At 36.4% G+C, this 27,798-nt stretch overlaps 2 protein-coding genes and 2 pseudogenes across 2 annotated transcripts; 1 reads left to right on the top strand and 3 right to left on the bottom strand.

The window, feature by feature from the left end:
• The first annotated feature begins 837 nt into the window (after nucleotides 1-837).
• LOC111483988 lies at nucleotides 838-2,727 on the top strand (annotated as a pseudogene).
• Nucleotides 2,728-5,646: 2,919 nt separating this feature from the next.
• LOC111484242 (benzyl alcohol O-benzoyltransferase-like) lies at nucleotides 5,647-7,094 on the bottom strand. Its single transcript, XM_023130762.1, has 2 exons — nucleotides 6,643-7,094; nucleotides 5,647-6,557 (listed from the first exon to the last, which is right to left on the bottom strand). Exons 1-2 carry the CDS (start codon nucleotides 7,084-7,086, stop codon nucleotides 5,658-5,660), a joined length of 1,344 nt encoding a protein of 447 aa, XP_022986530.1. The 5' UTR covers nucleotides 7,087-7,094; the 3' UTR covers nucleotides 5,647-5,657.
• Nucleotides 7,095-11,382: 4,288 nt separating this feature from the next.
• Nucleotides 11,383-17,894, bottom strand: LOC111483987 (annotated as a pseudogene).
• On the bottom strand, nucleotides 17,648-27,571 carry LOC111484239 (BUD13 homolog). Its single transcript, XM_023130759.1, has 14 exons — nucleotides 24,138-27,571; nucleotides 23,984-24,032; nucleotides 23,322-23,541; nucleotides 22,348-23,230; nucleotides 21,383-21,447; nucleotides 21,234-21,295; nucleotides 20,976-21,079; nucleotides 20,650-20,722; nucleotides 20,389-20,569; nucleotides 19,840-19,917; nucleotides 19,504-19,575; nucleotides 19,355-19,432; nucleotides 19,004-19,091; nucleotides 17,648-18,920 (listed from the first exon to the last, which is right to left on the bottom strand). The coding sequence occupies exons 4-11, from the start codon at nucleotides 23,085-23,087 to the stop codon at nucleotides 19,517-19,519; spliced, it is 1,362 nt and encodes a 453-aa protein (XP_022986527.1). The 5' UTR covers nucleotides 23,088-23,230; nucleotides 23,322-23,541; nucleotides 23,984-24,032; nucleotides 24,138-27,571; the 3' UTR covers nucleotides 17,648-18,920; nucleotides 19,004-19,091; nucleotides 19,355-19,432; nucleotides 19,504-19,516.
• Nucleotides 27,572-27,798: the final 227 nt, after the last annotated feature.

The following is a 27,798-nucleotide window of genomic DNA, read 5'->3' as shown; positions in this document are numbered from 1 at the left end:
GCACTAAGTTAGTTACCTAAGTGTGAGAGGCAAAAGTTGCATACCTAGAGCGTAGAGAAAAGCCTGAGAGCCTACAAGTAAGTTGTTATTGAGTATAATTTTCACTCCAAAAGGTACTCAAGAACTCTCCACGACGTAGGACGTCTAGTGTGTCTGCAAGCTATCGGATATCAAACTTTGTAACTCTGGTATCCTAACCCATTCTCTCATACATTTTGCACGTGTAAACGTTCTTACTTTTGTTTGAATATGTGTTAATTTTGTTTTTTTTTTTTTTTTTTTCTTCGTATCATTGGAGATTGTTAATGTTTTAGTCTGATTGAATTTTAAATTGATTATTGTTATAATCTGTATGGGTTGAAAAAATTGCATCACTAAATTTTCTACAACTTATTTGATTGCGATAAAATTTATAAATTTAGGGAATTTAAACTTAGCTGAATTGATTAATAACCAAAAATGTCAAAAATTATTTAAATTATTTCATCAATTCCAGAAAAATAAAAATTCATAATTTAGTGTCTCTCCCCCCTTAACTTTTAATTACGAAATATTAAACCCTCGAAAATTAAGTATAAATTAATGTAAAAATGGGTCGCTTCCATTAATTTTGTTCTTAAATAACTTCAATTGAATGATGATCTGAACCAAGTTAGCTCTAAACAAGTATTTGTCATAGCTCAATACTCAGCTTCCGCAGATGATCTGAACACATTGATTTGCTTTTTAGACTTCCAATAAATAATTAAATTTTCGAGAAAAATGTAGAACCCAAAAATAGACCAAGTAAGAATCTTAATATGCTTCAAATCTTAAATTGTTTTTATATGGGACTATATGTCATTTGCCAAGAGTACCTTTTATGTATCTCAGAATCGGAAGAGTTGCCTCCCAATGTGATTTTCATTAATGAGAAACAGAAGTCGGATCAAAAGTGCAATCTCATTAATGTTCACAAAGTTTAAATAGAATACAAACTACCAACTAGAATTGATTTCTCATGCAAACCTTACTCCTCATAAGTTTAAACAACTCTTTGATATGGATGATCAAGAAAGCTTCCAATTTTATAATCCAGTTCTTAATTTCTATGAACAGGAGAGAGACCCAGTGAAGGTAATAAAGGAAGTCATTGCAAAGACGTTGGTGTTGTATTATCCTTTTGCAGGAAGATTGAGAGAAGGACCCGGAAGTAAGCTATTTGTAGAATGTACAGGCGAAGGAATCTTGTTCATTGAAGCAAATGCTGATGTAACCTTGGAACAACTTGGCGATGCTCTTCAACTTTCCTCTTCATGGTTTGAGGATGTAATATACAACGTTCCAAACTCAGATAGAATCATCAATTCTCCATTATTGTTCGTTCAGGTATATGGATTAAAATTAGAGATTTGAAAGTATAAAACTAAAATTCAAGATTAATATAGTAGTTCTTCTCCAAACGAGATTCAAATCTACATATCTTTATTGATCAGGTAGGTGACATGACTTAAGTGTGGTGGTTTCATTTTTGCTATTCGTCTCAATCATACAATGGTCGATGGTTTTAGCTTTGTCCAATTCATGAATGTTATAATGGAGATAGCTTGTGGAGCTTTCACTCCATCTATTTTTCCGCTGGATTAAGCAAAGTCCTTCTCTTTACACTGTCTTACTCCCGGGCCCTATAAATGGAAGGGAATCCCCCGGAATCGAAAGAAGAAGCTGTAGGACTACTTCCGTCCGTCCTGGCGCTCTCCCCCTTTAATTAATCAGTTTGTAAAAAGGCGGAGGAGGAACTTTGTGCGTCAATCTCATTTTCTTGGGCCAAGGCTGCCCTAATTTCCGTCAGTTGTTCTTCCACTCTCTCTACCAAGGGCTTTCGGTAGACTGGGCTCTTCCAGAGTCAGAGCCCCCTGACTTAAAAGCTTAAAAGGGCAGCCGAGAGACCAGCTACAAAGCAATCAGTCTTGACGCGTTCGTGAAATCAACTCCTGCTTCAGATCACTTTTTAAGACTAAATGCAAGAGATCCTCCAAGAGTCACGTGTCACCATCGTGAATACGACCAAGTTGTTGTCACGGAGGGCACCATCGTCCCAATCGACAACATGGCCCACTGCTTCATTTTCTTTAGTCCCCTCCAAATCTCCGCCCTTAGTCAAACTTTACCATCCACCTTCGCCACTGTCCCTCCTTTGAGCTCATCGCAGCCTATATTTGGCGCCTTCGTACCCTAGCCCTTCAACTTAGCCCAGAGGAGGAAGTGCGCTATCTTTGCCCTATGAACCTACGTTCCAGGATCAACTCTTTACCGATAGGATATTACGGTAATGCATATGTTTTCCCTGCAGAACTCACCACAGATGCAAAGCTTTGTGCGAACCCACTAGGTTATGGTGTAGAGTTGATTAGGAAGGCTAAGGCTAAGGCTAAGATGACGACGGAGTACGTGAAGTCTGTTGTGGATCTTATGGTAATTAAAGGACGACCCCATTACACTGAAGCTGGTTCATTCATTATATCAGACCTAAGGAGAGTTGGGTTTGAAGAGGTGGACTTTGGATGGGGAAAGGCCATTTTTGGAGGACTTACAACAGGAGGAAGCCCTGGAACGTTAAGCTTTTGTATACCTTTCATGAATAAAAATGGAGAAAAGGGAATTACGATGCCTCTCTGCTTGCCTGCCTTAGCCATGGAAAGATTTATGGCAGAGTTTCATGGTATGTCGAATGTGGATAGCCATTAGCAAAGAATCATTCCATCTGGTTTGTAATAAAAATAAAATGATAAGCAGTAATATGCATGGCCCCAAAAATATATATTTGGGCTAAATTATGAATAAAGTTGAGAAGAGAAGAAAGAAGGGGCCATAGTGGAGTTCATTCCGGCCAAGACATGACCCAAGGAGTCGAGGATTTGAGTAATCGAAAGGTAATCTTTCAAAGTTTTTCTTTAAATTTGAGCGGTTTCTTACGACTTAAGGTCTAAGATTTTAATATGTTCTTAGAGGATTCTCCACAAATTTTGTCAAAGAATTTGGCCAAAAAAACTTAATATGAAATTAACTTTCCGAGATCTCTTCCAAGAACGGGAAGAAAGGATAATGTACCTACTTCCGATGATGTTCGTAAATTAACATGATTTGAAATTCAAAATTGAAAGATATAAAAATGAGAAAACTAAAAAAAATCTAATCGAAATTCTGCGTTTGCCACTACCAGGAGGAGACCCGAACCGCCACCCAAACCGGCCCAACGACCCACGACTGCAGGATATGACTCGTGCTTAATTCCTCCGAGTAGTATCTTTTTTTTTTTTTTCTCAGTTCAACTTCTGTTTGCTCGATTTTCATCCTGATTCAAATTGTAACAATATTTTTATGTGATAGTACCTAATTGAAAAAAATCACACTTTTTAGACACTCTATTGTATAGAAACATTAAGCGAAAGGGCACGCATCAATCATCTAAGTCACCACACAGAATTTAATAGGAAATGCTTGAAGAACTCGCTTAGTTGTATGCATGCTAGAATATTTGCCTTAGGTGGTAGCTTGTCCATGGAATGAATTGAAGTAATATGATTATGGATGCATAATGTAAGTATTATGAGAGTACAATTATGTTTTATGCTTCCGCTATATATGCATGTGTTTAATTCATGTTAAAAGGAGGATGAGAATTTGTAAATCTGCTCTTTAAATGCTTGATGGATGTTATCACCGTCTTGAGAATGCATGTTTATTTTACATGAATTATGTATCATGATTCTAGATAATTAATGTGTGCACACCCATTTAATCCTACTGAATTAGTATCGTGTTAAAACTAGGGACTTGTGGTTAGGTTGATTAATTACCTTTCGAACTACATTTTCCCTACAAGCCTAACAGAACACTCTCACTTACAAACCACCTTATTAGTGTTCTTATACTACTAGATGTGTGAATGGTGTCAATAGCTTCATGGGGGAACAGGGGTTTTCGATCAAACCCGACTAAACCTAATTATTTCGCGTGGGAAACGAGAGAACCACATCGTACAACCCTTCATCACGATTAGAGGACGTCACGTCCATGTGTTGCACCAATCCTGTGACCTTCTCAATCTTTCATGGAGAGTAATCTTGGGTACGTTTTGGAATACCTACTGGGTTGACTACATGTCATGGCTTATGATACAAGAAACAAAGATAAGTCTCTGGTTAGCACAAAAAGAGAGTATATTACCTTAGCCATGAACCAAGAGCCCCTAAACCTCACACGGTACAAGATGTTCACAACTTATACTACATCGCTTGGAACATAAGAAACTTTGAGCGTAGGAATTTAGACTATGTTGCTTAGAACGCATGGAATTTAAACTATGTTGCTTAGAAAGCATGAATTCTTGGGCATACGTATACAAACTGTATTGTAGGGTACACATGAAGTCCTAGATGTGGAATCTGACTATGTCGCTTGAAATGCATGAAGTCTTGAACGTAGGTTAAGACTGTGTCACTTGTAACATATGAAACCTTAGACACAGGTTTTCAGGTTCATGACTGTACCGTAAATCCTAGGGGGAGTGTCTTGGAGAACAAAACAAGAACATAGAAAGTAACCAAAAACAAGACAACAATCAAGAACTATAACATGAATTAAGATTCAAGTTTTGAAGACAAGAACTTAGAACCACAACCAAGGCCCTTAGATCAGAACCAAAGCTTAGACCTCAAAATCTAAGGACTAAGGTCTTCGGGTTAGATTAGGATAAGCACTCACAAGTCAAGAAGAGAACCCAGGGGACTAAGTACATGCAAACTAGAACCAAAACAAAGATAAGGAGTGTGATACTTCAGCATACCAAGGACACGATTAAGAGCCTACAAGTAGGCTATTTACCGAGTATTTGTACTCATTCAAAGTTTTCCATATCTTTCAGGTAAATAAGGAGCTGGTCGAGGTTGGAAGCGGACTCTGGAATAGGTGCCATAGACAAGCCTCACTCATCGTCTTCAACCCTTTTTGTTTTTAAATATTTTGTGTATTAAATACTTATATATGAACGCCATGGTGATATAATCTAAATATATTGTATATTATATTTTAAATTCTCTTCTTTCTTTTTTTTTCGCGAAAAATTTATCCATCTTTTTACACTATTGAGTTAGCCCCGTAGTCTGCGTTCGTGAAACAAAAACTCGATAACTCTTTAATCTCTTAATCTTTTTTCGTACTCTATTAATGGTGTATAACTAAGATATTGATTCCTTTGTATAAATAAGTGGCTATGGATTAGGAGGTAACAGAGTTTTATGTAATTAAAGCATGTTGATAGTGTGATTTCGATTTAATAGTTGTTATTAGTAATTTACATATTCGTTTAGTTGGTGACTTTACTCCATAGTTGTTTCTCTTATCTTGGTAGGTAGTTTCTCTTATCTTGAGGGAGAGGAAGAGAGCCAGAGAATCCTTTTTAATACTCCCGAATTCCAGTAAAAAGATAAATTAGCTTCATACAACAGTTTCAATTCATAAATTTATTACTTTTCTAGTGTTCGGTACAAAAGATGAACATCGGAAATCAGCAAAACTAATAAGATCGCAAATTGTTATTATACGTGTTCGATCGAGTCTATATGCGTCCTTTTATTTATTATAGAGCAAATGCAAGGAATGATAGCTTTTCAAGTTCAAGGAGTTCTTATGTTCATCAAGGCATCGAGTTCTGCCACGAACCTTTCCATGGCTGGAGATGGCAAGCACAGAGGCACCACAATTCCCTTCTCCCCATTTCTATTCTTAAAAGGTATACAAAAGCTTATCAAACCAGGGACTAATCCAACTCCCCCACTCGCAGGTCCGCCATATATGGCCTTTCCCCATCCATAGTCCACCTCCTCAAACCCAGCTTCTGTCAAGTCTGCAACTAGCAATGACCGAACCACACTAAAATGGGGTCGCCCTTTCATCACCATCAGATCCACCATAGACTTCATGTACTCCTCCGTCACCTTTGCCTTAGCTTTCTCAACTAATTCTATAGCATAACCTATATGATTTTGGGCAAGCTTACCTACAGTAGTTAAGGCTGCGGGTAAAGCAACTGCGTTGCCATAATACCCTAATGGAAACAAGTTAAATTTGGTGCGTAAATTCACGAGGCAAAGAAGACGCACTTCCTCATCTTGACTAAGTTGAAGGGCTATGGTACGAAGGCGCCAAATGAATATTGTAAGAATCTCAGATGAAGAGCAATTGTGAAAGTGAGTGGGTAATGTTTCACGAATGATAGATAACTCAGTTGGGCCAAAAAAGAATGAACGTTGAGTCATGTTGTTGAAGGGAATCATGGTGCCTTCAATGTCATTGCCATGATCAACTTGATCATATTCAGGATGTTGGCAAGGGACTCTTGGAGGGTCCCTTGCACTTAAGAGGTCCCTTTGCCATACTGGAAGAATAGATGGAGAAAGAGCCCCACGGGCCATTTCAGCTATGGCCATCATGAATTGGGCCATACCGAAACCATCTGTCATCACATGATTAAAACGAATGGCACAGATAAACCCACCACAATTGAGCCGTGTCACCTACGTCGATGATTCCAGCAATTCAATTAGTCTTAGCTTCCAAATTAATTTATAGCCAAATTTAAAATAAACCGATAGAGTATACCTGGATGAGCAATAATGGAGAATCAAGAATTCCATCAGAATTTGGAACATTGTAAAGAAGCTCATCAATGTATGGATATGGGGGTTGAAGAGAATTCTCAAGCTGTTCTAGAGTCACGTCTGCCTTTGCTTCAATGAACAAGATTCCTTCACCTGTGCATTCAACCAACAACTTCCTACCAAACCCTTCTCTAATTCTACCGGCAAAAGGGTAATAGAATACCAGTGTTCTTGCAACGGCCTCTTTTATAACTTTCACAGGATCTCTCCCTTTCATACTTGAATTATTTCGATAAAATTGTATCATGGGAACTTGAAATCTAAAACTTTCTTGATCATCAATATCAGACAGTTGTTTCCACTCTTGAGGAGTAGGTTTGGTTGGAACAACTAATTCTGGTTGACATCTTTCTACTTTAAAGACAAGAGCAGTGGCCAATGACATTATGAGTAGAAAGAAATTTTCAAACAAATAATTTAGAGATAAAACAATAAACTATTTATACACGTATGGATAACATATCTTCCAAATATCTTTCTTTCTTTACTTTTCTCTCTCCATTTAAATCAACCATTAATGAACCAAGTTAGGCAACATTGAAATATTGAGTCGTGATATCTATATGTTCATAGATAAGATAGCCATTAACGTCTTTTTTGTGAAAAACCAGAGGATTTGGAGTAGCTTTTGTTTGTTTACATTTTTGTTTTCTGTATATCATATTTTGATGTCCTACTCAGCCGTAAATCAAATGAGCTGAACTTTAGATATTGAGAATACATTCATCATATAATCATATTGTTTTAAGTATAACTTCATTGCTTTTAGTGACCATATACAAACTTTATTTAAATATATAGTTCAACGATTACAAGGTGAAAATCGAATTAACTTATTAATTTTTAAGTTGAATTATACAAACGGTCCTTCAAATATAGTGATGGTCCATAACTAGACCATTATAGTGATATAATTACAAAAAATATATATATATATATATCGTTCATTAAAAGATAATCAATGTGATTTATCGCCCATTAACTTGAGCTATTTATTTAGGTTGGAATTCTTAAAATTATTTTAAGTTAAATTACACAAATGGGCCTCGAAAAATAAAAGAAAAAAAAAGTTTTACCTTTGGCAAGCCGTGCAAGGATTTTCTTGTAAGGGTTAATCAATGGAAATTAAGTGTACTAATGCTTTTAAATTGTACTCTTTTAATGATATGGAGTCCATATTTGCCTAGAAGTTCAAGATTTAATATTTTGCATTAAAAGTTGGATCAATTGTAACAAACACCATTCATCAAGGATAGCTTGTGTAATTTTACGAAAATCATGTGTCATAGTCTCTTAGTTGCGATGTCACTGTCAACCGTACATGGGAGCCTTGCCTTTACCTAATAACACAAGAGTAGCACATGATTTTTATTAAGAAATACTCAGTAAACAACCCCCTTGTCAAGGTTAAATGCAATCACATATAATTTCATGATTGGAACTTATCATAGCAGTCTATTTTCTTACGGTGGCTATTCTAAACAGACAATTGGATGTGTACTTAATTTTCATACATACGGTCCACATGTGCGAGTATGGACCCACCAGTCGGTTTTCACACCTCTTTGGCCCCTTTCTGGTCGGGCAAGTATTCTCTGATAGCTGTTGATGTTGGACACCCAATAAGAATAGCGACAATCTTGGTATTATTATGGTAAACATAATGATCGTTTCCCTACCTCGTAGTGTATGCGTCCGTACTATCGTGAGAGAGAATGGGTATCCCTCGATGCATGAACACACAATAATGCATGAGATCCCAACATTTTTCCATTTTCATTATCATATACCACAACCTACTAGGTCTTCCTTCATAACATATCATTGTTATCATATCGTTTATCATATCTTCCATGCATGTATCGGGATTGTATTTCATGCCAATTTGTCATTTTACATATCATCATTCATGTTACACATATGTCATATCATAACGTTTTCATGCATCTAAATATAACAATTCACATTATGCACATATTATATCATATCATATATCATAATAGTCACATAACATATCGCGAGCATGCCTTCAATGTGTCATATCTTAACATACCATATCACAAAGATATCAATTCATCAATTACAACTTAACAATCATGTCTCACAACTTATACATATCATTTCATAACAGTTTGCATATACGGGCATATGACACATGTGAAGCCATAAGCACGTGTCATCATAAAACACACACTTACTTGGTTGGCCTTAGGCAGCGTTTTTCCTAATTTGAGTACGTTCCCTCCCGTTTCACGAAATTGCTCTAATTATCGCCGGTTGTCGTTTCCTATAAAAATATTCATCCCGTTTCGTTAGTAATCTAAAAACTCTTTAACTCTATTGAACTTAAAATGAGAAATTTACCTTCGAGATGTCGAAACGGTGGAAATTTGCTAATTTTTCCTTTACTGAGCTGAATAAGTGAGTTCTGAGACGCTGAGCTGAGTCGATCTGAGCCGTTTAAGACGACTGAGTTGAGGAGGTGATTCGCTGCAGGTGTGCCATGTGGCACAATCAGAGGTCGACGTGGCGCAGGTGCTGGTTGCGGGTCGCACCACGGGTGCTGGGCTATCGCAGGTGTTGGGCCTTGGGTTCTAGGACCGTTTGAGGTTGGGCCGAAGTGGGACTGGGCTGATGCTAATGGATCTGGGCTACAGATGGTTTGGGTTGAATTTGTTTTTGGGCTGCAGACGAGTGACTTGGGTTGAGGCTGTGTATTTGGGACAATTTAGTGAAAGTAAAGGAAATCTTACCGTTCTGAAAAATGGTTTGAAATTCATATGCAAGCGTCTTCATAGGAGATTGAAATTGCGTTGTCGAGCTCGGGAAGGTATACTTCACGCATGTAAGTAGCCACTAGGAATTTTCTCAAGTAATACTTGTAGAGATCGCTAGAACGTGCTAATATGTAAGCAATATCTTTCTTCAGGTGATTAGAATATGCATGATTAGGACCTAGAATGAGTAATTCGGGTAAAAATATTATGTATGATATGAAAAACTACCAAAATGCCCCTAGGATAATAATTTAAGTTGAATGCCTACTTTAATGCTTTCCGTTTTCTTTGAAAGGAGGATGAGATGTTGTGATATGTGCTTTGGGAAATTGATGGATGTTATCTCCCTATTTAGCTTGCTCGAATGTTTATAATTTTCATGCTTTAGGTGATTGATTGAAATATTTTCCTAATAAGTATGCATGAATGATTAGAATATGTTTCCTATGGTTTAGGTGATTGATGGAAATATTTCCCTAACAAAGCATATATGAGTGAACTAAGCTAAGGTTAGGACGTTAGGTCAGTACATTGTCAATAGGTCGAGCACTATAGGATCATGAGCAACGATTAGAGGTCTAGACCTAAATGTATCCAAAAGTTGAATTAGCCCTGAGGAGCTAATCCCGAGCATCCTAGAAATGTGAGAAGATGACTAAACTACCTAGTTGCTCCTAAGAACATAGTAAACCTCCACAGTAACTAAGAACAATTAAGAAAGTTTAACAAGCCTAATAATAGTATGTATAGTATCACCAAAACCCCGAAGTCACTTGAGTTACCATTGAGTTTAGGGTCGGGACAATGTTGATGTTGCGATTCCATAAATCAACCTTGTGGAGTTACTTGGGACTACATGAGTAGTTAGCTCGAAAACTTCTATTACATGTAGAAATGACTCAAGGAAGAGGTTGTGATTGTGTAAACTGGTATTGGAAAAAACTTAGGATTGTGGAGGTAGATGACTAAGGATGAATGCTCCTATAGAATGTATGACTGGAACAAAGGCTAAGGCCGCAATTCTTTAAACTGATCTTAAATGGATGCTTGGGACTACACAAGTAGTAGGCGGAAATGACCCTAGGCCTTCTGAACATGATCATGCTGCTATAAATCCATCTTGAGAGTTGGTAGGCACATGCGAGTCGCTCCCTCTAGTTTTAGAGTGACTTGTGAAAGGGTTGTCAGCTAAGTTTCTATAGATGATGTTTAGACTAGCTAGATATCATATTGTCTTAATAGATTTGATGATGTAGCGCCTCAATACTAGTCATTTACTGCTATGACAATGCAAGCTTGTTAAGTATGAGATCAGAAAATTTAGTTCACCACGAGATGAGATCCACCATATGGAAGATCCGTAGTGCTAGAACAAATAAATAACTTTTAGGCACCAATAGGATCTATGATAGGCAAGAGATCCGATTGATACTAGATTCGAACTTTCTAGAAACTAGAGAAAAGCACTTGGATTCTTCATAGGTTAAGAATGCAATGAGAGTCCATAAGCAGGTTGATTATTGAGTATTTTTATACTCACACATTTCTTTTTTTTTTTCAGGTGTTCACAAGTTGCCGATCGAGGTGGGGAGCATTCGAGAGTTGAGTGGTCACAGAGTGATTCTCTGTAGACGATTTTTCAAAATTTGCCGACATTTTTTAGACACTTTTTAAAACTTTGGACGTCCAATCATCGTTTATAGTCTTAGTAATTTGATAAATTAGCTTCACACAACACTTTCAATTCACACAGTGTTTGGTAAAAAAGACAACAATATTTGAAACCAACAAAACTAATAAGAACATGATTTGTTATTAATGTATGGGTTCATGTCTATATATGCTTCATTTTATTTATTATGTACAACATAGGCTAGTAATGATAGCTTGTATATTTCTCAATTTCAAGGAGTTCTTATGTTCATCAAGGCATCAAGTTCGGTCACAAACCTTTCCATGGCCGGCGCAGGCAAGCACAGAGGCACCACAATTCCCTTCTCCCCATTTCTATTCTTAAAAGGTACACAAAAGCTTATCAAACCAGGGACTAATCCAACTCCTCCACTCACAGGTCCGCCATATATGGCCTTCCCCCATCCATAGTCCACCTCCAGCTTCTGTCAAGTCTGCCACTAGCAATGACCGAACCACACTAAAATGGGGTCGTCCTTTGATCACCATCAGATCCACCATAGACTTCATGTACTCCTCTGTCACCTTTGCCTTAGCTTTCTCAACTAATTCCATAGCATAACTCAGTGGATTTTGGGACAGCTTACCTGCAGTAGTGAAAGCTGCGGGTAAAGCAACTGCGTTGCCATAATACCCTAATGGAAAAATATTAAACTTCGTGCGTAAATTCACGAGGGAAAGAAGACACACTTCCTCATCTTGACTAAGTTGAAGGGCTATGGTACGAAGGCGCCAAATAAATATTGTAAGAAGCTCAGATGAGGAGCAATTGTGAAAGTGAGTAGGTAAGGTTTCACGAATGATAGATATCTCAGTTGGGCCAAAAAAGAATGAACGTTGAGTCATGTTCTTGAAGGGAATCACGGTGCCTTCAATGTCATGATCGACTTGATCCAGATAAAGGCAAGAGACTCTTGGAGGGTCCCTTCCACTTCAGAGAGCTCTTTGTCAGCTATGGCTCTTATGAATTGGACCATGCCAAAACAATCCATCATAGCATGATTAAAACGAACAGCAAAGATAAAACAACCACAATTCAGTCGTGTCACCTACATAGACAATTCAAATAACTGAATTAGTTGGTGTTTTTAAATTAATTTTTTTGCCACTAAATAAGAGAGAATCAAGCATGTCTGGATGAGCAGTAATGGAGAATCAAGAATCCCATCAGAATTTGGAATGTTGTAAAGAAGCTCATCTATGCATGGAAACGGGGTCGGAGAGAATCCTCAAGTTGTTCTATAGTCACGTTTGCATTTGCCTCAATGAATAAGATTCCTTCATCCGTGCATTCGACAAACAACTTCCTACCAAAACCTTCTCTAATTCTTCCTGCAAAAGGGTAATAGAACACCAACGTCTTTGCAATGGCCTCTTTTATCACTTTCACAGGATCTCTCCCTTCCATGTTTGGATTATTTTGATAGAATTGTATCATTGAAAACAGGCATCTGAAGCCTTCTTGGTCCTCAATGTCAGAAAGTTGAGGCAACACTTAAATCAATTGAAGGTCTCTTCTCATGTCTTTCTTTCCTTACAGCTCTCTTCAATTTATACCAACCATGATGGAATCAAGTTTAGGCAACACTTAAATCAATTGAAGGTCTTCACGTACATACAAATAGGAGGGGTAGGGGTAGCATTTTGTTTTTGTTTGGTTTGTTTGTTTGTTTGTTTTTTCTCTCTTTACAAAGCATCTTGGTTTCCTATTTGATGCCCGACAAAGTGATGAGTCGACTCATCAGTTGAAGCTCGGACATTATTCAATCATATATATGACTTTACTTGTTTTTAATAGTATAACTTTACCATTTCTACACAAGGCATGTAAGGGGTAGAAATCAAACGATTGACCTTTGTGATTGGAGTCTTTACGTATTGACTTAAGTTCGGATTAACATATACTCCTTTCAAAAGTTATTCAAACCCCGGGGTGGTCATGATTGGACCTTTGTTGTAATAACCCAAAAAAAAAAAAGGAAAAAAAAAAAAAAGTTGTCCTATGTTATTTATGTTGAAAAGTGGGAAGTTATGATGATGTGATATATTATGATGACATGAGATGTATGACGATATGAAACGTTATAATGATATGTATGTATGAGATGTCATATTACACTATGACATGAATATAGTTGGCAATGAAATGTATGACATGCTCCAACTCCCAAGTAATATTATGAATGATATAATGTATGAAAGCTTATACATACATGTTATATAGGGTAATATGTGCGGAATGAATGGGGTTGTGCTACATGAATTATTTAAGATGAAAAGTATAGGGACCTCATGCATATTGTATGTTCACATGTATCAGGATAGTTCCCTTTTTATACTGAGTACGGACGCGTACTATAATGATAGACTAAACGCCACCTTAGAGACTATGGTTTTTAATGATAGGTCCCTATTCATGTTGCATATGTTTGCATTCATTGACTCAATAATAGTGTCACTAACTGAGTATTTCTTAAAATATTCAAGTCACGTACTACTTTTATATTTTAGGTAAAGGTAAGATACCCCTATATAGTTGACGACAGCGGCGTCACATCAAAAACCATAAGACCTGCATAGGATAGTTGCATTTATTTTTGTAGATCTTACGTTACTACCGGGTATTTGTTCTTTTAATATTTTCTTGGTTTTATTTTAATTTACTTTTAATATTTCCTTTGTATTGTTTTTAAGACTCTTTCATAAACGTATAAGTTTATGGCATCGTTTTATAAAGTTGTTTTCAAAAGAATGTTTCGGCATAAAAATGTTATGTCATATCTATGGTAGCGATTCTAATCCAATACTATATTTGTAGTGATATTACTTATAAAAAAAAAAAAATACCTTTACTATATCTTTAATTACAAAATTAATGGAATTTTCTTAAATAATCTAAGAAAATTAGAGAAATTTCCATGTTTGCCTCCTATTTCAATCTTTATCGCTACCAATTCTTCATTGATTTTTGTGGTAATCGAGTCAGAGATTTCATACCGAAATTCGAGCCGATGGAGTTTTCTTTGGGAAATTTTTGTCCATCTTCTTATATATTTTTTTAAATATATATTAATTTCAAAAAAGAATTAAATAGATAGTTTTTAATTGGAAAGAGTAACTCTTTTAATGGAATGGAATCAATTTTTACCATTATATGTAGTAGTAGTTCAAGATTTAATATTTTCATTTTAAAGTTGGATCAATTGTAACAAATTACCATTCATTAAGGGTACAAAAATTCATATATGTATTCATTTCTTGATGCACTTACATGCATGACATAGATTGTTATGCGCGGAAGATTTCATTTAAAATATTTCGTAAATGATATCATGAACTTAGACGTTTGTAAAAATCAGTTTAATTAGAAGAAAACACAATGGAGTAGCGGAAGCAATAATAAGTTCAAAACAATGAGAACGCCATAATCTTAACATAAATGCAACTACCCTAGCTTTGGTTTAGTGGCATTCCCAACAATGTCATCATCCGTACAATGGTGCCTTACTTGTACCTCAAAACAAAGTACCATGTGACCTTGAACTTTACTTTCTAGTTCGGAGAAAAATTAGATTTATAGTACTCTTTTACATATGGCTCACACGCGCGCATGAATCCACAAGACAGGCGTATGTACCCTGTGGTCTTGCCCTTCAACTAGCGCACACTCACACTGCCAAAACCATAGAGGAACAGGAGCCCACATAATATCATGGAAAAATATAGATATTGTAATGTACATGTCCGTACTCATCATAACAGGGAAGTATCCCGATGCATGTGACATACAAGATGCATCAAAACCCATAATATCAATTCATGTCATATACATATGATGCAAGTCATACCTCCCTTCTTTTTCATGATGCAACATCCTACGACATATGCATACATAACACTTGTCTTATCTTTTGTAACTAACATACATGGCTTCTAATGTCTCATAGGCAATGAGGAAACGTAATCCATGTCTTACAAGGCTTGGCATATAGAGGTTCATGCATCATCATACATGATCGATAACATATCATAATTCCATAACATAACATAATCATTACATGACGACATCATAGACTAAAATAACATCGCATACATGTATGGAAGTCATTAGCTTTTCATTTGGTCCTACTCGTTGAAGCCTAACTTTGAAGCTAACTCCGAACGACTTCCTCCAACTTATTTTCTTCTTCTCCTTTTTTCTTTCTTTCTTCTTCGTATTTCCCATTACTGAAATTGGTATTTCCCAAATTGGGGGCATAACTATGGGGGCATGTCGGTCATTTTATACATATTCATGGTTTAGCCCCTTTACGTAATCTAATGACCACCAAATTTCATGTATAATCTTATCCTGACACATTAAGCTTTCTATTAAAATTTCATGGGTGACAAAATCTAGTTAGTGAGTTATTTTAAAGTCACTACCTATTTAATACTGATTCATTTTTATTTCGCGAAAATGATTTTATCATGTTTTCATTATGCTTCGAAGGCCTCAAAGATTGAATCATGACAGATCGATTCAGGAGTTACCTGTTATATTTTCGGGATTATTCTTACTAGTACTCATTTGAATGTTTTAGGAATTGGCCAAAATATTTGCCGGTTAGAAAGAAATTGGTCAAAATACATTTTTTACTATCCTATTTATTCAGGATATTTAGTAATAAATTATAGTTTACCTTATATATCATATTTTATATTTTATTATAAGGCAAGATATTTGGCTTATTACCATAGGTATCTTTCCATTTATTGTTATTTTCGTTTATTTCTCTTGTAATTTATTTTATTATAAATAAGATAATTTTCACACAATTTAGGTGGGATTGATTAATCAAACATTCTTACTATTTTTATAATTAAGGTAAGTGGCTTTTTTATTACATTATCTTAGAGCTCGGTCAGATATGTATACATGTGTTATGATTTGTGTTATGCATGATTTGTGTTGTTCATGGTTTATGGAATGGTTGTGCATGCATGTATTATATTATTTAAATATCGTCATACCCCGTAAAATATATGAATTTTTTATGAAAATTACCTATTTAATACACAACATCTTATACCATAGTGGCTCAAACTCCATTGACTAGGTGCCAATTTTCATCCCTTTAGAATAAAATCCACCCAGATTCCATTATAGAATTGACAGTCACAGATCATCAAGTTATAGATATGTTTTTAAATAATAAATTTACGTCCCTTTTCCACCTTGCATGTGCTTGTTTGTGTACGCATATCTAACCCTACACGAAATTACTTACTATATACATTTAATACTAAAATCTTTTGAAACTTTTTTTTTCTTAGATAATGGCTAGGACAAACAAGGTGCATGTTGAGATTGATGGATAGTTGTGACACAAGGTCGTATGGCACTATGTTTTTCCAGTTTCCACATTTGAAGTTCTTTTCAAGAGTTTATGAACCCATTTCGAAATTTATTTATTTGACTATATGTTAGTAACGATTTAATTTTTCCTGTCTATAAACCATAGAGTTCCAAATCGCTATGTCATTAACTAAGTCAACTCAAATGAGTATTAAAATATCGAATAAGTAACCCACTTAGGTTTAAGTAAACAAAACCTTTGAGTTTCTCACATGTGACTAGATTCTCTCAAATAGCTCTGGTGAACCTCGCATCACTTATAGAATCCTACTACTAAACTAACCCATTTAATTTCACGAGGGTTTCGGGTTTCGTTTCAATGTTACAAGGCATCACTTATAGAATCCTACTACTAAACTAACCCATTTAATTTCACGAGGGTTTCGGGTTTCGTTTCAATGTTACAAGTTATTAATCTCTTCTATATCTCAATCATGGTATTCACATATAACCCCTTTAAGTTTATCATAATTATTGAGTTTACATAAACTATTTTTTTGAACATCCTTCGATCATTGGTGTCACGTAACTTAACTCCTTCAAGCATTTTACAGTGTGGAATGTTGGAATCGCACAAGAACGCACACATTCGATCTAGATGAATACAAAGAACAGGATAGAGAAAATGCAAGGAGAACTCTGGCTAAAGAATTTATATTGATGACTTCAAGTATGTACCGTAGGAGAGAATACAGAAAGTACATTTTCAGAACTTTGTCTGAAGGGATATATATATGATTTAGCTTACTATATATAATTTTACCAGATATAACCATCTACTATATATAATTATCTACCATATATAATTTTATCGATATAGCTCTTTACTATACATAGCTATTTACTATTTATGACAATTTACTTTATATCTCATTTACCAAATATTGTTGACTTGACTATAAATAAGCAGCATCCTCCATAACCTAACAATTCTACCACTTGGAGGCTGATCCAGTCAACCAAGAATTTCATTCTCAAAAAACGATCATGAATATCTTCACTGCACCATACCAATTGAGGTTTTGCACAGCCTCAATATTCCAACATCAACACATTTTATCAACATGTTTGCTAGATTCTTTGCACACTCTATCTTCTCAAAACACATCACCATCTTCCACTAACCTGCAAGTGAAATGGTATTGCCTTCCGTGTTTTATCTTTAAATGATAGACCGAGTTCCTCGCCAACTGTATGACACTCTGACTATCTCTATAAAAAATCTTTGTGCTGCTTCTTGCCCAATTCTTCCAGATAGTCAGTCATCCATATCATCTTCTTTCCAGCTTCAGCTATTGCCATGTACTCGGCCTCAATACAACACATTTTTGAAGCCTAGACGTCCCATCATCCATAGTTTGCTCCCACTTGGTTGTATCCTCCAACTGTAGGGTCTCCTCAAAGGGTTATGGTTCCCTTTCATCAGCAACAGATAGTGTAATGAAGTACATACATATCTGGTATTCTGATAGTACTAGATGATCTTCTCAACACCGGTTCAGGTGTCAGTTGCTCCATTGCTGATTCCTCCGCAACAACCTCAGGAGTTTGTTGAGTATCTGCTACAAGATCACTAGGTGATTTTCTCCGCAACTCAACCTCAGCTCCCACTTGCTTTGTTGTCTTGGAACCTTGCTCCACATCTAGTTCCTCAGCAGTAGTCTCAGGAGTTTCTTGAGTATCTGCTACAACATCATTAGGTGAGTTTCCCTGCAACTCAAGCTCGACTCTCACTTGCTTCGTGGTCTTGGAACCTTGCTCCACATCTGGTTTCTCAGCAGTAGTCTCAGGAGTTTCATGAGTACAACATCTGCTACAACATCACTAGGTGAGTTTTCATGCAACTCAAGCTCAACTCCCACTTGCTTCGTTGTCTTGGAACCATGCTCCACATTTGGTTCCTCAACAGTAGTCTTAGGAGTTTCATGAGTATCTGCTACAACATCACTAGGTGAGTTTTCCTGCAACTCAAGCTCAACTCCCACTTGCTTCGTTGAACCTTACTCTACATCTGGTTCCATTTCCAACCGCACTTTCTTCAACTCTCTAGCAGTCCTTGTGAAGCTAACTTGTTTCTGCTAGCTCATAACGTAGTTCTCACAATGACCCACATCAACAGATTTCAGACCTTCTAAAACTCCTTTCGCAGCCAGCGTCTTCATTCCTTTCACGCTCATATGTCCAAGTCTATTGTGCCATAGACTTGAATTTGAAGCACTCTTAGCAACAGCATTTATGTTCATACACCCTGCTGTGGTGTATAAGGTTCCAGATTTTGAGCCACGTGTTGCCACCGTAGCACCCTTCATAATCTTCCACGAACTCTTCCCTAACTTTGTTGCATAACCTGTGCTGTCCAACAGACCAATAGAGATTAAGTTCTTCTTGAGACCAGGAATATATCTGACATTTTTTAATGTCCACTAATTTCCTACCGGAGTTTTTATGCAGAAATCTCTTTTTTCTTTTAATCTCCAAATCTTTGTTGTTAGTCAGATACATCTTCTCCAAATCTTTTTTCTTCTGTAAGTGGAGAGACAAAAACATTCTATTAGGTAGGAAAAAACCTTTTTCTATTACTTCTCTGTTTTATGTCTTTTTCTATACTTCTTTACAATTTTTTTTACCATAGAAATTACAATCTATTTATAACCATTCACATTCTCAAACTGAAATAATAAAAACTCTTTCACTTTTCCACTCAGCTTCTGAATTTAAATTCCCACTAAAGAAAAAGAACCTTTAATGTTTATAGAGTTTTATTTTCAATCCAAATTGATACTTACATATTACCGGTGAGCTAAATGAACAGATAGGGTTAAAATCAGACAAAATTTACCCAGTTTCTAGTTCCGAAGATCAACCTGCATATGGATGCAACTTGTTAAACAGTATTAAATCAAGTAAAATCGACTGGTTTAACCTGCACACATACCTTACATCGAAGGTTAGGTGATCGCTTCCCTCCCACGTCCAAAGACGTGTCGTGTAAATAAAATCTTAGCATCTGATCATGACAAAAACAGTTTGGGAGAATTAATCAAACCATAAAAATCAAATTAAAAACGTTAAAACTGAAGGGATCATATTAAAACCAAAATATAAGAACTAAAATGGTAATTAACCCACAATAGCTATTTTGGATGAACAATCCTAAATAGCTATTATGGATGAACTTACAATTATAAGAAAACAAGACCTCCAAAACATGTGATAAATTACTGCAGGAAATATCTTCCATCTAAGCACACCATCCTTTCATGTTACATATCAGACACAGACCAAAGATATGCTTCCCTTTCAGTAGCTCGTTTCTCGTTCATCCTCTTGAACATTTGCTTCTCGAATCCTACAACGAAAACCAATTAAACAATGTATGAACATCGATGCAAGACCAAAACACAGAGTCGACGCCTGTGTCTGCTTTTTTTTAAGCACAATGCAGTTAAAAAGAATATACAAAGGCCTGACTGATCCTAAACTCAAATTATTTTTAAATTTAGTCCTCAAGCATTAAAATGTTTCAATATACCACTAAGCTTTTTGATTATTTCAAAATCATGTTTCCTACTAACCTCATTAGAAAGGAATATATATATCGTTGAAGGATCAAATTGTAAATTCATATATAGTTTGTCAGAACATTATCCAGTTTATGAATTATAACTTAGACGGTAAAATTGAAATCTAAGCTACAAATGAAGGACCAAACTGTAACATACATGCAAATTACCAATTCATGTTTGAATCAAATTTCTTAAAGATGTTGACTCAGTGAGTGATTTTGATAACAACCAAAATGAATCAGATATAAACTAACCGTTGCTACGATCGACTCCATCCCAATGTCTTCCTGGTCTTATACCATATCGATTAGGTGCAGCATCCAATCCCCTCTTTAGCCAGCTGTGAGGTGGAATATCCTGTGGAATAATGAACCCTGATTCTTTCATCTTCTCACTGTCTCCTAGATCAGGAAGAGCCATCTCAGATTGCTTTTTCTGCAATATGTGCAATGCAAGAGGTCAGACCTACTATCAGTTCTTCAACTTCAACTCATTTTAGAATTTCAATTGGTTACCTTCACCAAATGTGCCATAGGATCGCCCCATCTCAGTCTCTCTCTCAACATTGAGTCAAGCTCGGCATCATTACTGAAAACAATTTGGCAGACATTAAAGGGCCTTCTAGTCTCATAAAAGTACAACAAAAATTACACTTGGATTCAACTTTCAAGAATCCAGACGTTAGGAAATCTCTAACAATAAAAGGAAAGAGAATAAAGATACTAAAATTGGAGAGTATCCAGTCATAAACCTTCAACACCCAGCTAATAGAGGCACACAGGTATTTGATATCCCAGAAGAAGCACAGATAAAACTAAAATCCGAGAGTACTCAGTTTTACCTTGACCGTGCAAATGGTCTATTCTTCTCGAGTTCTAATTCCATACGTTCAGCTTCAGCTTCTCGTTTTTGAGCTAAGCCCTTGCCCCATTCCAATTTTATTTCCTGAGAAGGAAGATCATCACAAGCAGCGACAATGATATTTGATAAAAGCATATAGGTTATGATAAGTACTTTATCTCCTGAGAAGGAAGTCATCAAATACAGCCATAATGAAATTTTTCATACAATAATTTATGATAATAACTCTTCAAAGTACCTTGGGCTTTTCTTCTATTTTTCCTCGTGCTTTTAAGAATCCCTCTTTTGAAATTCGATCTCCTGTAATGTTCTGAAGTGTGAGGTAGATTGTATCACATAATGCCAAATTTTCTACAAGAAAGATAGGTTAGATGTCGATTGCCGAACCTTTAATCTTGTCTCGATACACAGGCTCTGCATTACTACTTGCAGAAGGATTCATCTCTTTAAACCTAGAAGACAAAAAATGGTTATTCCATCCTTTGTAAATCCATATAGAAATCATTTGAAAAGCATAACCACACAAGGCATAAACACATTTCACCGTATTTCTCTAAGAAAAATGAAATAGTCTAAATTCAAAAACCAAACTGGAGATCTCATGGAAAAAGCAACCTCATTGAAACAGAACCGAATGCAATTGCATTGTATTCAACCAACAGGCCTGATTAAATTCCTCGAATTTAGCCAAAGGTCATACTTCTGGTTGCTTAATAGTTCTTTGTAATTACTACCATAAACTAATTAATTTTACTTAAAAAGGCCCTTGTTTGGTAATGTTTTGGCGTTTTCAAACTTCACCTATGTTGACTTCGTAAGTTTTTATAATAGGGCTATGATGTTTTTTCTGACTACACTACTGCATTCAGTGTTGAACCTGGCAAACATAGAGGGCTTCATTGATTCTATTATAAATTTCACAAAATGAACATAAATTAAATACTGGGAGGTCACTCGGCTAAACGGCTTTAAAGATCATGTTTCACTGATCATTGCAACAGCCACTTAATGAAAGTTTGAACCATGGTCAAAAGCAAACCATAGTCTCTCCATCATGAAGCACAAATAGATATGGCATCGACTTATAAAACTTCATGAGGGGAAATACGGAAATATGGACAAACACCACAAAAAAACTATCCAAATTCCAAAACACGTTCGTCCCTCAGCAATTTTTATTTTCGGGCATTTGTTATGATGTGGTCATATGGCATCCTACATCATTCACAACCAGCCATCCGATTTTCTTATCAAAAAAATAGAAAAAGAAGATAATTATGGAGGAAAATTTCTTAGAAAGAAGTGACTATTTAAGGCAGAACATTTTAAGGGAAAATAATATACAACCTCACCTCGTCCAGTCCTCTTTGTTAGTTTTAGACATTTCTTCCCCAAACTCTTTCTGAGTAAGCAAACCAGTCTTCCGTGCCTGTTTAAAGGAGACTGAAACCGGCAGTGCTTTTTGCTTTTTCCTATGAGGAGAAAGATCTGCTGGTGATTCTTGTGAATCATCCGTAACAATATGGCTCTGTAAATGCTTATCTGAAAGTGATCGATCTCTACTCACATCCTTCCTTTGTTTCCTTGGAGGTGAAAGATCAGATCCATGTGATATATGAGCATCATCAGCATAGCCTGAAGTTCTTCGTCGAGGAGGAGAAAGGTCAGATAACCCTGCAGCCTTGTGATTGCCCCCTAAACTTGCTTTAGACGCCTGCCTATCAGATCTCCGAGGTGGTGACAAATCAGACTGTGGAGAAACAGATCGTGCAGGTTTTACATCGGATTCAGGGGAGGGAGTATGGTAACGTCTCCTTCGCTGTCGTGGAGGTGATAGGTCAATATCTTTCTGTGCGCAATCTCTATAAACATTCTGCTTTTGTGGTTGATATAAGTCAGATCTTGGAGACTTAGAGTTTGTAGGCTTTTCCTCATGTTCAAGTGAGCTAGGATTTTGCCTCTGCCTCCTCCGCGGAGGTGAAAAATCTTCACCTTCTTCACCAGATACTGAAGGCTTCAACTCATTAGATGGAGAAGGTGTATCATTCCGAGCTCTTGTTCTACGAGGTGGAGATAAATCACCATTCACCATGCTAGAATTTGCATGGTTTGGAGAGAGTGAAACTCAACCACTTCCATCTTCACTTATGGAATTATATGGTCGCTTGGCTTTTAGTTCTTGAAGCCTCCTCATTCTCTTAACCTCAATATCTTCATTGACTTGGGGCTCCTCATCTACAGTATAGGAGAACGGAGATGTAAAAACAATAGCCAAAAATTCCCTAGGACAAAATATACAAATTCATAAACCACACTAATACTTTACCAGTCGAATTATCAACATTATCCTCTTCAATAATTATTAGCTTCTGCCAGACAGGATCTTCGTCCACGACTAAAACACCTAGATCATTTGGTTTGGTTGCTGTTGTGGTCCTCTTCTTTTTCTTCTTCTTTTTCTTATCCACCTCGGTGTTACTTTCATATCGTTTAAGATATTCCTTAAAGGACTTTGATTCCACAGACATCGTTTAATCTCCCCAACCCTGCACCATATGATTAATCAAGTCCAAGTACATGAAACCAAAAATAGATAAGCACTCAAAAGACTGTATAATAAGAAAGAATACAAAAAGATATCGCAAGGTAAATATGAATAAGTGGGACTCCTAAACTCTTTCATTGAAAAAATAAATGGAAAAATCTCTTTTCCTTTTAGCCAAAACTTCGAGGCCAGCCTTTCCTTCGAGGCTAAAACATTTAAACATTTCCTCCTTAGTCTTACCTTCAAGGCACAATCATTTAAAACTTTTCATACATATAAATGACGTTCCATAAAATTCATTCTTTAATCATATGATGCAACATGGAATTCTTCTTAACAGTTACATCAACATCACCATTCAACATTCAACAATTTGAAGAGTCTCAAACATCATACATTTTTTCAACCTAGCACTAAGGCATTCTGATAGAAGAATCATTTACCTTGTTAGCAACTTAAAGAAAAGCCACAGCCAAATGTCCTCATATCAACCTAATATAAATTTCTGAAATTAAAACCAGCCTTAACAAATCCCAAGACTTGATACTATTAAATAACCCAAAGGAGTACTTAGGAGAGAAGCTAACTCAATCTTACCTAACATAGTCCTTAATGACTCAAAATGGCCGATCCAAACCTAAACTTCAAGGGATTCAATGGCAAGAAGCTAATCTTGTGTACTTCAATCGAATTCGAAGGAGTTCAAAGTAACTAGATTCTTACCAAAGGGTTCAGATTCTGGTTGGTGAAAAGATTCGAACTCACGGATCTGAACTTTAAAAATTATGGCAATCTGATTTGGGATTATCTGGAGTGTAGGTCACAGCCAAGGATTGATGACCAGCCAAGAAAATGCACTTAAGAGATTATACTTGGGTCATTGTCACCCAAAGCACGTTGTCACTGTCCTTCAGCTCGAGGGTATCATCACGCTCAAGGGAGGGCTTCAGCTTGTGGGTACCATTAGAGATGAAAACAGCTGCATGGTCGCTGGAAGAGAATGCATAAAAATAGTCGTATGGAGCAGTGATCAAAACCATCGCACTGAACAACAAGCAAAAATTGATGAAGAAAAACAAGATGGTTCTTTTGTTACTTTCAGGCGATTGGAAAGATGGACATATTAACAATATACCATCTCAATTCAGCCTATCCCATCATATTTGAAATGGGATATGGTTCCAATGGATGAACTGCATATGGACAGTTCATCTCAATTATGTATTTATAAAATATCATCTTAATGCATCCTATTTCATCGGATCTAGAATGTGATATGATTCTGAAGAATGAACTAGATATGGACATTTCATTGACAGAGTCCTATACAGACACAACGAAAGGAAATGCAACAAATAGACGACATTGGGGGCAGCAATATGAGGGAAGGAGAACAGATTTTGTTTCTTGTTCTCCTTTTTTTCTCATTCTTTTATTTCCCTTTTTTCTTCCCTTTTCATTTCCTTTTCTTTTCCTACAACTCAAAGCTACACTATATTCCAAACATGGGGAGAAATAACTTGGACTTTTCAAACTTCACTTAATTAAATTATCAAAATTAATAACTCCAACAAATCCAATAAGAACTCAATTAATCCAAAATATATGTCAAAAGTAGAAATTAATCTTAGGGAAGAACATAGCGCATTACATCTCGCCTCCATTTCTCTTTCTATTTCTCTTCTTCTCCTTTCTTTGTCTTTCCCTTCTTCAATTTCTTCTTCTCTTTCTTTCTTTTCTATTCTTCTTCTTTCACTTTTTTTTCCTGAAATGCGGGGCGTTACAAACTCTCCACCTTTAAGAATATCCGTCCGTGAAAGTTGCTAGGTCTAATAACTTTGAACACTTGGCCTTGATTTCATCTCTTCTTTACCAAGTCACTCCTAAACTTAAACCTTTGGCCAGATTGGTGTGGACACCTGAATTAGCCAAACAGCTCTAGCTCTAAGATCACTTAACAAACAATCGTCAAGAAAACAAAAGATGGAACACTAAGGACCAAGAATAGTCCTAATGTAACAAATTAACAAAACATACAGTGGGTGAGAAGCAAATAAAGGTACAAGTCTAGGGTAGTGTTCCTGTTGCAACTATGTTAGCATATCCCACAGCTTCCTCTATAAGCAAAAACATGTGCTTTCTACTAGCCTCCTTGTGTTCGTGCTAAAATAGCTTTGGGAGTTGGCTTGTGAAAATTTTGCTCACCCTTGGTCAGACACAGCCTTGCAAAGTGTCCCTTTCTACCACAATTGAAACAAGCTCTCTACTTTCTTCAGCATGGCTCAAAGTGATGCTTTTGTAAACAAAGGGCATAAGAAACAAGCAAATTGCTTATTGTTGAGGAGCCCCCTGAGATTGAGTAGATAGAAAAGGAGATTTTCTCTTGATTCTATAAGTAAGCCTGATCACAAAAAGTGGTTGCACCTTTCCTAAGAGACTTTTTTGGTTTCTTGGGATCTTAGTCTCTCTTGCCAAGGTCTTCCTAGGTCCTTCTCTTGGTGGAGGGTTAACCTCATGTTTAGTCAACATAGAGCATAACTCTTTGTAGGGTCATCATGTCGCTTCCTTTTAACCCCAAATGAAGTGCCTACTTCTTCAGGCTACTCCAGTCTTGGAACATCTCTATCTAAAATCATGGCACTCATAACTACAGCAGCATAAGTAGTCAGTCGCCCAAATGCTATTAGTCCTTTTATATCTTTATGAAGGCCCTCAAGAAACCTATCCACCTTCCTCGTTCCTTTGTCAATCTGATCAAGAGTAAAGCAAGAAAATTCAACATGCCCCCTCTCATATTGTGTCACTGGCGTGTTCCCTTGAGTAGTAACGAAAACTCCACTTCTATACCTTATTCTATAGCATCAAGGAGGTATTTGATCAATCAATAGATCCTTGAATCTTGCCCAACATTGTAGGTCATCCATGCAACCCATTAATGGATGCACTAAACTCCACCAAGTGATGAGAGGAGAATGAGAAAGGCCATTAACTCTGACTTAACAACCTGGTTTCTAGGACAATCTTTAGGGACAACTTACCTTTGATATCAACTATAACGTCTCCAAATTTTCATGCTAAATTAGGGCACATTACCAAACTTTAATACCTAATTAATCTCAAGTTCAACACTACGACAATTTAACAGACTAACTTGTTCACTCAACATGCTCAACATTCTCAACACTAATCAGAAGCAACATAGTTCAAATAAGCGTACATCAAGTAACATAAGCAATTAAATACTGCAGCATGCTTAGCAAACAGCAAACAGACCCAACAGGTAGAATTCTACTCCTGTTGTGTTCCTAAACTAGTCAATAGGCTCCTGAAACAACAAGATCATGGTTTGAAGGTTAGAACTCAGTTCCAAAACCTTAATCGAAGTTAATGGCTGTTCAGGAGGATTTATCAACTATTTCTTACCCACTAACAACCTTAATCATAGACCAAACAGTCCGAATTTAGTCCAAAACTACAGTTCTAAAGGTGAGAAGCTAATTATAGCACTAATATGGATTTGAAAAGGTCCAAACAGAACTGCACCACCTCAATCTTATCGAAAACGACTCGAGTCTTTGCTGAAAAGTTTTCAAAGGAGTCCAAAACTAGTCTAAGAAAGAGATTCCAAGTGTAAAGAACAATTTTAAAACACTACATTTGAGTTCAAAAGGAATTTTGAGCATCTTTACTCAATGAATCTTATCCAAAAGGACTCGAATCCTTGCTGGTTGGTGTTGGATTCGATTAGAACTCTCAGATCTAAAGTCGTCCTTCGTGGGTCCTCCGATTGGGAATCTAAGCTGTGGGCACTCAAAATCAATCCAAAAATATAGAGGGTATTGATGTTCTGAGGTTGTTTGAGCGTGGGAAATGGCTGAAAGCTGCCTTCAAATTCAACTGCTAGTCAGAAGCTTGTACCGCTACGGATCGAACTGCCAGCTGAAGGGCCGCGTGAAACAGCAAGGGCCGGACGCCGCTGCTGGCCGAGGTTCGCGTGGGGTTTCTCACAAACGGAGCTCACGCCGGAGAGATTCAGCTACTATTAAGAAATAAAACAATAATTTTTAAATTTAAGAAAAATAACATTAAAAGTTATTATAAAATTTAATTTTGTTGTATATTTTAATTATATTTTCGTTATTTTTAAAGAGTTGATTAATAGTATATTTTATCACAAAATATTAGAGGCGACAAAAAAAAAAAAAAAAAAAAAAAAAAAAAAAAAAAAAAAAAAAAAAAAAAAAAAAAAAAAAAAAAA

Source organism: Cucurbita maxima, unplaced genomic scaffold (assembly GCF_002738345.1).
Source record: "Cucurbita maxima cultivar Rimu unplaced genomic scaffold, Cmax_1.0 Cma_Scf00009, whole genome shotgun sequence".
Lineage (NCBI taxonomy): Eukaryota > Viridiplantae > Streptophyta > Magnoliopsida > Cucurbitales > Cucurbitaceae > Cucurbita > Cucurbita maxima.
This window is presented reverse-complemented; position numbering and strand designations above follow the sequence as displayed.